Raw genomic sequence first — 13,304 nt, forward strand, 5'->3', positions numbered from 1 at the left:
TAAGAAACAGTAGGTAGTGGTTTTGAAACTGGAAAGGTTCCCTTGTCCCCCTCAGAGGGCATACGATGGGGGTGTGGCTCACTTCTTCAGTGCCCCACTGCTCAAACTGCTAGGGAGCATGCAGACAGGCAGGCTATGGGGCTCCCACTCCACGAGAGTGTCTGGGGTGAATCTTTACGGCTGCTAAGGCCCCAGTGCGTGTGTGTTACACTGTGCCCTTTTAGTTTGTCATCTATAGGTGGCTTGTGTTAACCCGCTCAATTAGACCCTCTACCTTGTTGCAAAGAAGGAGGGCTTTCTGTATCCCAGGTTCTTGCCTTGGTATACCAGAAGAATCGGATCACACGTGGTCTCAGAGAATGAATGCACAGTTTTATTGAGTGGAAGTAGCTCTCCACCACTGGGGAAGCCAGAAGGGAGACGGTCTTCCCCTGGAGTTGGGCCACTCAGCAGCCCCAGCTCTCCTCCAACTACTCTGGCCAAACTCCACCCCATCCTGCTGGTGAGTGGCCTGCTGGTGTGCTGGTTTCTGTTCATGTGCTCTTCTGCCAGTGTGCTGCCTCAACATCCTCTTGCCATCCAGCCACATGTGTCTTTTCCTGCTGATATGCTCCTCTCTACATCTGGCTGCCTGTGTGTCTGCTCACTCAGGTCTCGGGTTTATAGGCCCAGAAGTGGGGCGTGGTGGGCCAGAGTGACCTCGGAAAATGCAGCATTTGGGCATGAAAGCAGGAGCGCCTGTCCTCACCTAGGTCCAAGGGGATGGAACCCTAGCCAGGGACCTGCCTTTCTCTACCCAGCACTCCTTGATGCCTCCCGTATCATTCCACCCTCTGAAGAGGTACATCTAACTGCTCTTAGGTAGAATATGGATGATGACTGGTCTTAGCTTCTTCCTGCTGACAGGGGGCATTGTTCTGGGGAAAATGGCAGTCAGACTCCTCCTAGAGGTCTGTCTAAGTGTTCCTAGACAAGGGGAGTCATCTTCTGAGGCTCCGGTTGACCATTTGGATTTTGATGGTTTCTAGGCTTGAGAGTTAAAAAAAAAAAAAGTTTTATAAGGTTAAGTGTGCATGGGTTAAACATGTGTATTATACAAGGAAATAATTTAGTGCCAAAGATTACAGAGATAAGAAGTGAAATATACTAACAGCAACATTCTACCCCGAACTGTTTCACCCCGGTGAAAGAAATTAAACCTTGTATGGGAGCAATTAAACATTAGAAGAGAAATAACTGTACTTGGCGTATCTTTTAGAAATTAACAGGTGCATCCTGGGCATTTTCGGGTTTGTGGGCTTACATGGTGGTCATCAAAGCTTTTGTTTCTTTCCTGCATCTCCTCTCACTTTTCTGGGCCTCCTTGTCTCTATTATAAAAGACTGAGGTGGCCATTTTCAGGGGGTCCACTAATATACTATCTGGTCCCAGGGCCCATTTCTGCAACTTCCTCCTGATGTCAAGAGCTACCTGGGTAATACATTTATCCTTTAGGATTAGCTGTTCTCGACCGAATCAGGAGCTAGAGGTGTACTTTATCAAGGCTGCTCTTAGCCTTTCCAGGAAGGCAGTGGGATTTTCATCAAATCCTTAGTCGACCATAGACAAGTTAATATAATTGAGAGGCTTGGTCTTAGTCCTACATAAGTCCTCCATTATGCACACCTGAAAGTGTCTCCTTTTCCAGTCTTCCATCTCGTCATTAGGATCCCATTTAGGGTTATTTACTGGTATTGCTTCTCTTCCACTTGGATAATATTCACCCCCTTCTCTGACGCTATATATGAAAGAAAGCTCATCCCCAAATCTCTCTGCTACTGACAGAGCAACCTGCTTCTCCGTGTCCCTCGGGGTTTGATTCAAAAGTAACATAATGTCTCTCCAGGAGAGTTCAAATATTTGGGTGTAATTCTGGAAAGCCTCTATTTCTCTATCAGGGTCGTCTGAAAACTTGCCAAGATCCCTCTGAATTTGCTTTAAGTCCTGTAGGGAGGAGGGGACCTGGACCTTACTGGGCCCGAATTTACTGGGCATTTGTTGGAGGGTTAAGAGTGAGACTGGGGTTTGTCTAGAGCAAAGATTTTTAGGAGGGGCCAAGTGAGAAGCCGAAGCTGCATAGGGTGGTCCAGGTGGACCCCAAGGAACAGTGCTGGAGGCAACTGGATCCTCTGATGGGGATGCCCCTGGAACTCATATCTTTAATTACCTGGGCTTGCCTCTTTCGACCTTCCCTGAGATGGCAAACAGGAGGGCAGTCCTACACTGTGAGCAAAGGTCTGGATTGCCTTGCATGGTATAGAGAGCCTACACATATGAGGCCTCAGATCATCTGTCCTCATGTCTACAGAAAAGTTCCAATTGCCAGATGGTATTGAAATGAATGGCCAAGCCAGCCTTTCCTGTAAATCATAATTTGGCCAAATCTTTTTGCAGAGGGCTAAGAGGCACTTTTCCTCCAGATTCTGAGGCTCAAAGCAGTGCCAATGGTTCAGAATACACTCCAGAGGAGTATTAGCTGGGGGTGGTGAAAAGAATTGGTTGACAATTCTGAAAGACAGTGAATAGAAGCGTCCCTCATTCCCTTTCTTCTTTCAGCAAAGACTCAGAAAGCGAGCATCCTCCTTTCACTTTCCACCGCTTATCCCTGAGCCCCGGTGACCTTGGCAGGTGCCGGCCATGGGTACTGATGCAGTGTGTGTACGCACGAATCAAGGAAAACCTGGAGAATGGAATTAACCGCCCTCATCTATGTCCCCATTTCTCCCTGCTGTCGACAAACCTTGAGTTTCCTGAGCCTGTTTATGCCATGAAGCATGGCCTCTTTCTGTGAAGGGGGGTTTTTAGTTGACAGAAATTGGTCCTGCCCATTTACATCGTGCCTGTTACCTGGCTTTGAATCCTTCAGACCTAGTTTTCTTTCTAGGGTCTCAGCCTGAAATTTGGGGTCTAGTTTGGGACTGAAAAGTTATTTTAGAGACTGTTTATATTTCTTTAGAATGTCTCAAATGTGCCCTGTTGAAATTGCAGTTATCAGCCAGCAGGGGCCATTACTCCATTAACCTTCCTGTCAGAAACAGAGTTGGTGGGGGAGCCCTCTCACTTAGAAAAGAAAAAAAAAAAAAAAAAAAAAGAAAATAAAAGAGAAGCAGTTTAAAAGGAAAAAGGGGAAGATCCTGGGGGAAGAACTCCTTGCTTAGTGCAACTGGACTCCTGTAATCCTTATATCTTTCCCCCATTTCAGACCAGGTTGAATTCCTTGGCCAGGGAAAGAAAGGTTCCATCATCATGGTGGCTGAGAAGCACCTATCTGTTGACCCCGTGGGGTTGCGGCTACAGTCATCCCAGCTTTGTCCTGCACCCACTCGTGGCTGTTGGGCTTGGTATTTGCCTGCTGTGGGCAGGCCTAGGCACCCAAGCTGCGAAGGGAGAGGGTAAGGAGAGGTGCTCTGAGCTGTGTGTGCCTGCGGCCGTTAAGATGAAGGCATACATTGCACCTCTAGGAAAATTGATCTGATTTGCACCTTTGGCATCTGAACCTAATGCTCATTTTACTTAGTAACATTGCCATAGTCTGTAGCAAAACTCTGAACATTATAAAGAAAGAGGTAAGAGCCATTTCAAACCATGTGAGAGAGAAAAGAGACGAAGTCTGGGGATTTTGACTGACTGGTAAGGGCAGAGTTTTTTTGGTTTGTTTGTTTTATTTTATTTATTTATTTTTTATTATTATACTTTATGTTCTAGGGTACATGTGCACAACATGCAGGTTTGTTACATATGTATACATGTACCATGTTGGTGTGCTGCACCCATTAACTCCTCATTTACATTAGGTATATCTCCTGATGCTATCCCTCCCCCCTCCCCCCTCCCCGTGTCCACAATAGGACCCGGTGTGTGGTGTTCCCCTTCCTGTGTCCAAGTGATCTCATTGTTCAGTTCCCACCTATGAGTGAGAACATGCAGTGTTTGGTTTTCTGTTCTCGCGATAGTTTGCTGAGAATGATGGTTTCCAGCTGCATCCATGCCCCTACAAAGGACGCAAACTCATCCTTTGTTATGGCTGCATAGTATTCCATGGTGTATATGTGCCACATTTTCTTAATCCAGTCTGTCACTGCTGGATATTTGGATTGATTCCAAGTCTTTGCTATTGTGAATAGTGCTGCAGTAAATATACATATGCATGTGTCTTTATAGTGGCATGATTTATAATCCTTTGGGTATATACCCAGTAATGGGATGACTGGGTCAAATGGTATTTCTAGTTTTAGATCCTTGAGGAATCACCACACTGTTTTCCACAATGGTTGAACTAGTTTACACTCCCACCAACAGTGTAAAAGTGTTCCTATTTCTCCACATGCTCTCCAGCACCTGTTGTTTCCTGATTTTTTCATGATCACCATTCTAACTGGTGTGAGATGGTATCTCATTGTGGTTTTGATTTGCATTTCTCTGATGGCGAGTGATGATGAGCATTTTTTCATGTGTCTGTTGGGTGTATGAATGTCTTCTTTTAAGAAGTGTCTGTTCATATCCTTAAGGGCAGAGTTTTGAAGGGAAACAGAGTCTCTTACCTGCAGGAAAGAGAGAGAAGTGGGAGGGTTTTGGAAGAGAGGCAGACCCGACAGTTTCACATTTATTCACACTCATCTCCCAGGATCCCGGCAGAGCTTCCATTTGAAATGGGAAAGGGTCCCTAGTCACCCTTGCAGGGCATGTAATGAGGATGTGGCTTGCTCCTTCAGTGCCCCACTGCTCTAACCTCTAGGGGAGCATACAGATAGGCAGACTGTGGGGCTCCAATCTTATGGCAGTGTCTAGGGGTGAATGTTTACAGCTCTTGAAGCCCCAGTGGGCGTGTGTTACAGGGTGATCTTTTAGTTTGCCCTTTGTAGGTGGCTTGTGTTAACCAGCTCAATTAGACCCTCTAGATTGTCACAAGGATGGAGGACTTTCTGTATCCCAGGTTCTTGCCTTGGTGTACTGGAAGAATTGGATCACCCGTAGTCTTGGAGAAGGAGTGCAAAGTTTTATTGAGTGGAAGTAGCTCTCCACTGATGGGGAAGCAAGAAGGGAGATGGTTTTCCCCTAAAGTTGGGCTGCTTGGCGGCCCTAGCTCTCCTCTGACTACCCTAGCCAAACTCCGCCTCAACCTGCTGGTTGATGGGCTGCCAGTGTGCCAGAGTCTGTCAGTGTGCTCTTTTGCCAGCATGACCCCTTGACATCCTCTTGCCGTCCAGCCACTTGTGTCTTCTTCCGCTGATGTGCTCCTCTCAGCATCTGGCCACTTGTGTGTCTGCCTGCAAGCGTCTCAGGTTTTCATAGGCCCAGGATGGGGGTGTGGTGGGCCAGGGTGGTCTTGGAAAATGCAACATTTGTGCACAAAAGCAGGAGTGCCTGTCCTCACCTCAGTCTGTGGTGTAGAGCCTTAGCCAGGAGCCTGCCTTTCTCTACCCAGCACTTCCCTGCCCCACTTCCGTATCACTTCCTACGTACTGTAAGGTATGATGTCCTTGGTAAACCCAATTTTTAATAAACTCTAAAAGCTGTTTCCATTCTAAAACTAGTTATCATCTGTGCTGCTTTGAGGATTAAGTTAGTTGTAGTTCATGCCACTTATTATCCTTTCACAAATAGTTTTATATAAATGACATTATAACCACTTCCTTAATGAACTTAACATATCAGTATAACTTACTTATAAAGATACTTTGTCAGTTTCTGGATGTTACTGTAGCCTGAGGAAATTTAGGAAATATGCATTGTGAAAAAGTATTAGTGATAATGCACTTTAAATCATTTACTTCTTCCATAGTTAAAAACGATTTATTTGTTTCAAGCTCAATTTGATTTGTGGTTTAAGAATCTTTGTGGTTCTTAAGTTCCCACAACAATCTTGTGTTTGTATGATTTCACAGGTAATTAACTGAGCAAGTAATTAAACAGATGAAAGCACTTTTTCTTATACAAGAAATAATAAAAATATGCCAGATACTAGACCATAGTCCAGACTGTCAGTGAAATAAAACAATGAGGCAGTGGCTTTCTGAGTAACTGGAGCCTCTGTTCATAGGTTGACCGTTAAGTAATGTATTAAACTGTAAAAGTGCTAATCTAGTCAGGATTTATTGTTCACAAATTAACTAGATAACCCTTGAAAAGGCAGCCAAGTTACAAAGAGATAGAATGACAGTCTTTTTGCTTTTGTGTGTCTTTAAATTTCTGAAAACAAATTGGGTGCACATAGAAGTGAAAACATATTTAAAAGTTAATAAAAGGAATATGACACCATTTAATCAGTAATAATAATTACTGGTTGCTTTTATATGTGATGTTGCTCCATTCGATCTTAACAGCTATTTGGTAAAGTAGATGGGGCAGATGCTACTCTTAATTTCCTTTCTTCATATTCAATAACTGAGGCTTTGGGCAATGCAGTAATTGCTCATGGTCTCCCCTGAATGTATAGCAGAGGCAAGGCACAACCCCAGGCAAAGCTACCCCCACATTTCTTTGTCTTGCCACAGTATAACAATGTCACATAAATAATTTGAAACCTTTACTTCAAATCAATTTTGTGATCACTTGTAATAGTCAATTCTCACACTGCCATACAAAATACCTGAGATTGGGTGATTTATATATTTAAAAAAAGAGGTTTAATTGCAGGGTGTACAGGAAGCATGGCTGGGGAGGTCTCAGGAAACTTATAATCTTGGCAGAAGGAGAAGGAGGCACATCTTCACATGGCCAGAGCAGGAGGAAGGGGTGGGTGAGAGGTGCTACACACTTTTAAACAACCAGGTTCCATGAGAACTCTCTATTATGAGAACAGCAAGGGGGAAATCTCCCATGATAATGTCAACATTCATCAGACCCTTCTTCCAACATTAGGGTTTACAATTCAACATGAGATTTGGGTGGGGACACAAATCCAAACCCTATCACTGCTTAAGAAGGGGAGGGTGTGGGCAGAGTGAAGGTAAAGGAATGCAAACATGGAGAGAATAGGAAAAGGAGAAATAAGCAAGACATAGTGCAGAGGGGAGAGGAGATGGAAAGAATGAAAAACAAGGAGGCTGCCGTGTTAGGAATAGGGCTTGCAGGTTACATAGTGGATGTCACAGTGTCTTTAATATTAGGATGTAGATATGTAGCTATTCTAGATAGTCCTTTAGAGTTGTTGTTGTTTTTCCTTGCTGGGAAATAGCCTCTCTGATTGGTTCTCATTCTTAGAAGTTTTTATATTTCTTTCTTTAGTGTTTTCTTTCATTTATTTAAATAAGTGCTTATTTCTCTATGGAATGTAGTTTTATGTATGTGTTTTAAATGACTTCAGTTTTAGAAATGTACCTTAGAACTCTATATTTTAACCTTAGTCTAATTGTTTATTATTATAAACAATTTTTCTCCTTAGTCTAATTGTTTATTATTGTTTTTAAAGAGATTCCTTGATGATCAGAGAAGGTACTCTTACTCCAGGGATAAAAAAGGTTTAACTATAATTCATTTCTCAACAACTGACTTGCCAGTTGTAAATTTTCTAATATAAATGTTAATCCTGTCTTATCAGGTCCTATATTAGAAAAATCAGGTGACAGATTTTTGTACAATAGAACTTTTGGGTTTAACACTAACCTACAATAGGGTTGTTATAAGTAGTTTTATTTTTCTCTGCCTTGATTTTCTGTTACCTAAAATCAAGTGGTATTACCTTTGTTCCTGTTAACTTTACAGGTATTCTGAAATATAATTTTGAGAATAAATAGTTCTAGAAAAATAGACTCATTCTATTTGCACAATTTGAATTAGCTTTATACTCATTCAATTAGCTCAAATGAGTCATAAGAATTTGGATATCTCACCTGGTGGTATTCTTTAGATCAAAGCATTACTACTGGTTTTAGTTCTATAATTCTACCAATTCCAACTCCTGAATTTACTGCTTTCTTGTGGGAGCATTTCCTTTCATTAGGGCATGTAAAGGTGCCTTCGGTCTTCTTTTACCTTATGGAAAAATAGGAGAGACGATAATAGCTTAAAGCTAAAGAATTAGATTCTGGAACAGAGTGATTTACAATATTGGTGAGCTGCCAGAGATCAGTTCTAGTTTCAGCCCTTCCAATATATGGCCGTGTGACTTTCAGCAAGTCATCAGTTCTCCATGGGCCCCCAATTCCCTGATTTCTAAGTGAAGATAGAAGTAATTAGGAGGTTTAAAAATTTTAACTAAAAAATCTTTTGTCTTTTTCAAAATTAATCTTATATAGAGCCCCTCAATTTAGATCAGGTAAAGTCCTGATTGCTGAGGATATGGTGGGAGCAGGAACCAAATCCTAAGTTTATTGAATGTACCCATACATCATGATTTCAAAGTCACTGGGCTAAACAATTTTAGGGACACTTCCATGTGTAAATTCATTGAGGTCTATTTTTCGGTAGGATAATCTGATTTACTTTCAGTAGGGAAATCTCTATTTGCTCAAAAATGTCAAGTTGATACTAATCACCAAAAAAAAAAAAAAGTCCATTGTAGGACACATGTGTGTTGATGTTTGGTTCTTGTGACCAGGAGGATGTTTATTTGTCCTCTCATAAAAGTAAAGGGCTTTGAGAGGCCGAGGTGGGCACATCACGAGGTCAGGAGTTCGAGAGCCACCTGACCAACATGGAGAAACCCTGTCTCTACTAAAAATACAAAATTAGCTGGCTGTGGTGGCACATGCCTGTAATCCCAGCTACTCGGGAGGCTGAGGCAGGAGAATCGTTTGAACCCGGGAGGCGGAGGTTGCGGTGAGCCAGGATCACGCCATTGCACTCCAGTCTGGGCAAGAAGAGTGAAATTCCGTCTCAAAATAATAAATAAATAAATAAAGGAATAAAGGAATAAATAAATAAATAAATAAATAAATAAATAAATAAATAAATAAATAAATAAAAAGAAAAAAGGAAAAAAGGAAGGGAAGAATAGCAACCAGTAATTTTGACAGTTTTAATAGTCATCATAGTATAACTTTATGTATAAGTTAGATGGCTCATTACAATTTCAGCAGTGAGAAAGAAAGCATTATAGCCCTTCTAATATACAATGGTATTTAGTTCCATACTTGAATTTTTGGTGGTTTATATGAAGATATATTTGCCTAATGATTTTGTTTATTAACTTGCAGTATTTGTCCTTAGCTAGGCTAAATCATAAGCCAGCTTCATGCAAAGAAAAATTTAAGGCTTCTCTGCTTTCAAATATGAACAGTTATTATCTACTCAAACAAAGCAAGGAAGTTAAAAAAGAAAGAGCAACTTTGCCACGGCTAATCTTTCCCTTAGACTGTGTGGGAGTAAAGCTTTTATTTCTTATAAGAAAAAAGATAAAATATCCAACAGGTTGAGGAGTTGCAAAATATTCTAGGGGGTCACTTGATTTTTTTTTTTTTTTTTTGAAATTTTATGAGGTCTCAGGACATTTGACACAGTTGTAAATGTAATGTGTATTTTAAAATCAATATGATTTTAAATCAATAAAAATGACTTGCTACCCATGCCCCAATTTGGAATTTCAAATTAAACTTATCCCACAAACATTAGAAAATTGAGGAATAATTAAAAATCTATGCTGACCCTCTTTTCATTGCCTGTAATTTACTCTGTGTAAACATTCAGCACCGTATGCTGTATATTTGTTTCTTGAATTTATGTTTTGACAATGCATGAAATAAAATGTTTCAGATACTTCAGAAAAGCTTTATAGCTTAACCTCAGAAGAGTTTCCAGATTTCAGGAGCCAATTACTGAATATAAGTCAGACTTCCACAGATTTCCTTAAGACCTCACATGTGAGGGGTCCCTGTGGAGTTGAGGAATTGAGGTAAGTTAAGCCTGCAGTTTATATATTAATATAGTATGTAGTAAAATTTTGACAAGTTCCAACTAGTTATCTTTATTATATATAGAAAGATTGTCCTCATGTGTGTATTTTATATGACCATTCTTTATAGAATGTTTGGGTTCTTTGCTGATCTATTATCAAGATTTAGTAAAAGGCTTATAAAGTTGTTACTTTAATGTGAAGAGATCGTTCTCTACTGCACAATATGTATCATAAAAATGAAAAGATATTTGGAATATAATAATCCTTCAGCATTTCTTATTATATTGAAAAACAATTGCCTTACTTGAATTAATTAACCTAATAAATTTCAATACTTTGTATTAATAGAATCCTACCCAATGTGAATAAGGTTTTTAGAATCAAATAGTAAGTTTCTTTCTTGAAATCAAATCTAGATAATTAACAATAACATTCTAATTTGTATCATATCATTCTTTCCTCACATAAAATACATTTAGGGATTTTAGGGATGGTCAGATCGGCTTATAAGGAATGTAGGTTACACAACTAAATATTTCAAAACAGTAGTTTATTGTTTCAGTCTATTATTGACACTGCAATTCCTTGAAGAAGGAGCAGGATTTCTTCTAGAAAGACTAAAACAAGTATAAAATCTGTATTGTAAATTTCTTTGATTGGAATTTAATTGAAATCTGAAATTGTAGTAAAAAGGGAATCAAGGGTTTCTTATTCTTTCTGGAGGAGGAAATCATTGAGCTATTCATCTTGGTTTTTGCATTTCTTTCTCTTCTGAAGCATTTTTTAAGACAGGGTCTCAACATGTTGCTTAGGTAGGTTTCAAACTCCTGGGTTCAGGCTATCCTCCTGCTTCAGCCACTTAAATAGCTGGGACTACTCAGGCCACTGCACTGAGCCTGGATATTTGCATTTCTATTATCATTTATATATATTTTTTAAAAGACCAATAAAAGATTGATATTTTCTTCCCTTAGATAAATCATTAAAAACAAACTAAACCTACAAGTATTCTCATCATTCATAAAACAAATGACATTCAATACTAAAAATATAAGGGGACCTTACTAACAGAATAAATCACATTTCTTTTTTGTTTTTGTTTTTGTTTTTTTGTTTTTTAATTTTTTTTCTTTTTTATTGTACTTTAAGTTCTAGGGTACATGTGCACAACGTGCAGGTTTGTTACATATGTATACATGTGTCATGTTGGTGTGCTGTACCCATTAACTCATCATTTACATTAGGTATATCCCCTAATGCTATCCCTCCCCTTTGCCCCCACCCCACAACATGCCGCGGTGTGTGATGTTCCCCTTCCTGTGTCCAAGTGTTCTCATTGTTCAATTCCCACCTATGAGTGAGAACATGCAGTCTTTGGTTTTCTGTTCTTGCAATAGCTTGCTGAGAATGATGGTTTCCAGCTTCATCCATGTCCCTACAAAGGACGTGAACTCATCTAAAGCACATTTCTTTAAAATTAAAAACCTCATGAAACAGTCACTAGCTCTTCTTTTCTTGGACCAGTGAAAATTGTAATCACAATGAGATTTTCATTGTTCCACAGACCATGGTTTATAAGCTGCTCATTTAGCATGTGTTGAGCCTAAAAAGTAATCCAATGAACAGTTATATCCATCACAGAGCGAAATATTTTACATTATTTAGCAGCATATATAGGTTGAGAATCTAGATTATTTAGGACAAAAACTCCTAATTGTGTACACTTTTATCTGCTCCCCACCCTACCTTTGTTCCCAAACCTTAGATACTCAGGTGTTAGAGCTTCCATCAGTGCCCCCTGCTGCCACCAATAAAATGCCACAAAATAAAATAACAAACAAATGCTGTCATTAATTTTTGCTTTGGCATATCTTGACTGGCTATCTACATAGTCCTAATTCACAGTACACAAAAGAGGTGATTTATCTGGCAGTCTATTAACTCTGATTCTTTTAAACAGACAATGTGATGATGAATGTTCTTAATGATGACCCTGAGGCTCTGCAGGTTTGTAAAGTGCCTCTGAATCATCAACAAAGACACAATCAGAGACCATAAAGTCTCTCCTTCCTTCCACTGTGGCTTTATTTCTTGGGAGAGGGAGAATGATGAGAATTTCTCATTAAAAGGAGGCTTGCTATATTGGGCACATTGAAAATTATGGTCCCAGTCTGATACAGCCCCCTCACATCTGCTTGCCTCCAGCAACTCCAACATATGTAGTATTGATCAGAAGATAAATGAAGAGTTGAAACCTGGTTCTGTATATTGTGTATTGATCTTGTTATGTATTTTCAGCTGTTCTGGAAGAGCTACCGAAATTCAGTCTTTGCTGTCACTTTCTGAGAGCAGTACAGATGAGGAGGAGGAAGATTTTCTCAACAAGCAACATGTCATTACACTACCATGGTCAAAGAGTACTTAATGATTATTTGTTGATTACTTTTTCCATTTGGTACCCAGAGTAAAGCAAACAACTGAGAAAAGTAATCAAGTGATTACCTGTCAAAGTGCTGGAGATTTTGATTATTAATATCTTTGAAGTTTCAAGACTACAAACTAATAAAAGTAAAATTATAAGTTCAAGGGCTTATTCTTCAAATGATATATTATATGTCAACCACTAATCTATATTGCAGATTATATTAGTAAAATACGGTGAATTTGAAGAAATAACTGTTATAGCTGTGTCTATAAAACCTACTATAGGGCAGACCATGATTATACTTAAAGTAATATTTCATTGTCCAATTATATTTTAAATAATTATATTATCGACAAGAGTGTGCATTTGACAGCCAAGTCACACTAGTCAGTATCATCAATTGAACCTATAACTACACTGTTTATTTTCTGGTTTTTGACATTTATAGAAGTTCTGGTATCTTCAAAAGTTTGCAATAAAAGAAAAAAAGAGGACCAAAAATAAAATGAATGTGAAACTTTTCATACTCTGCTCCAGCAAAACACAGTAAAGACCCCTAAGCATCTTTTTTTTTTTTTTTTTTTTTTAAGAAGGTCAATGTAGTGATTAGCTTTATGTGAAAATGTGACTGGTCTACAATACCTAAATGATATGGGTTGACTGTGTCCCCACCCAGGTCTCATCTTGACTTGTAGTTTCTATAATCTCCAGGTGTCCAGGCAGGGACCTGGTGGGAAGTAATTGAATCATGGGGCAGTTACCCCTATGCTGCTGTTCTCGTGGTAATGAGTTCTCATCTGATCTGATGGTTTTATAAGGGACTTTCCCCCCTTTTGCTCAGAACTTCTCTTTGCTGCTGCCACGTGAAGAAGAATGTGTTTGCTTTCCCTTTCACCATGATTTCCTGAGGCCTCCCCCGCCATGCTGAACTGTGAGTCAGTTAAACCTCTTTCCTTTATAAATTACCCAGTCTTGAATATGTCTTTATTAGCAATGTGAGAACAG

The 13,304-nt window shown here is 39.6% G+C and overlaps 1 protein-coding gene across 1 annotated transcript in view; it reads left to right on the plus strand.

Annotated features, from left to right (window-relative positions):
* Positions 1–12,460, plus strand: part of ZBBX (zinc finger B-box domain containing) — a 141,367-nt gene extending 128,907 nt beyond the window's left edge. Inside the window, exons 21-22 of the mRNA XM_023213527.1 lie at positions 9,733–9,871; positions 12,173–12,460. Of these exons, the coding sequence (XP_023069295.1) occupies positions 9,733–9,871; positions 12,173–12,299 (266 nt within the window). The 3' untranslated portion in view covers positions 12,300–12,460. The remainder of the gene's footprint in view (positions 1–9,732; positions 9,872–12,172) is intronic.
* Positions 12,461–13,304: the final 844 nt, after the last annotated feature.

The sequence above is a fragment of the Piliocolobus tephrosceles genome, chromosome 2 (genome assembly GCF_002776525.5).
Source record: "Piliocolobus tephrosceles isolate RC106 chromosome 2, ASM277652v3, whole genome shotgun sequence".
Classification (NCBI taxonomy): Eukaryota; Metazoa; Chordata; class Mammalia; order Primates; family Cercopithecidae; genus Piliocolobus; species Piliocolobus tephrosceles.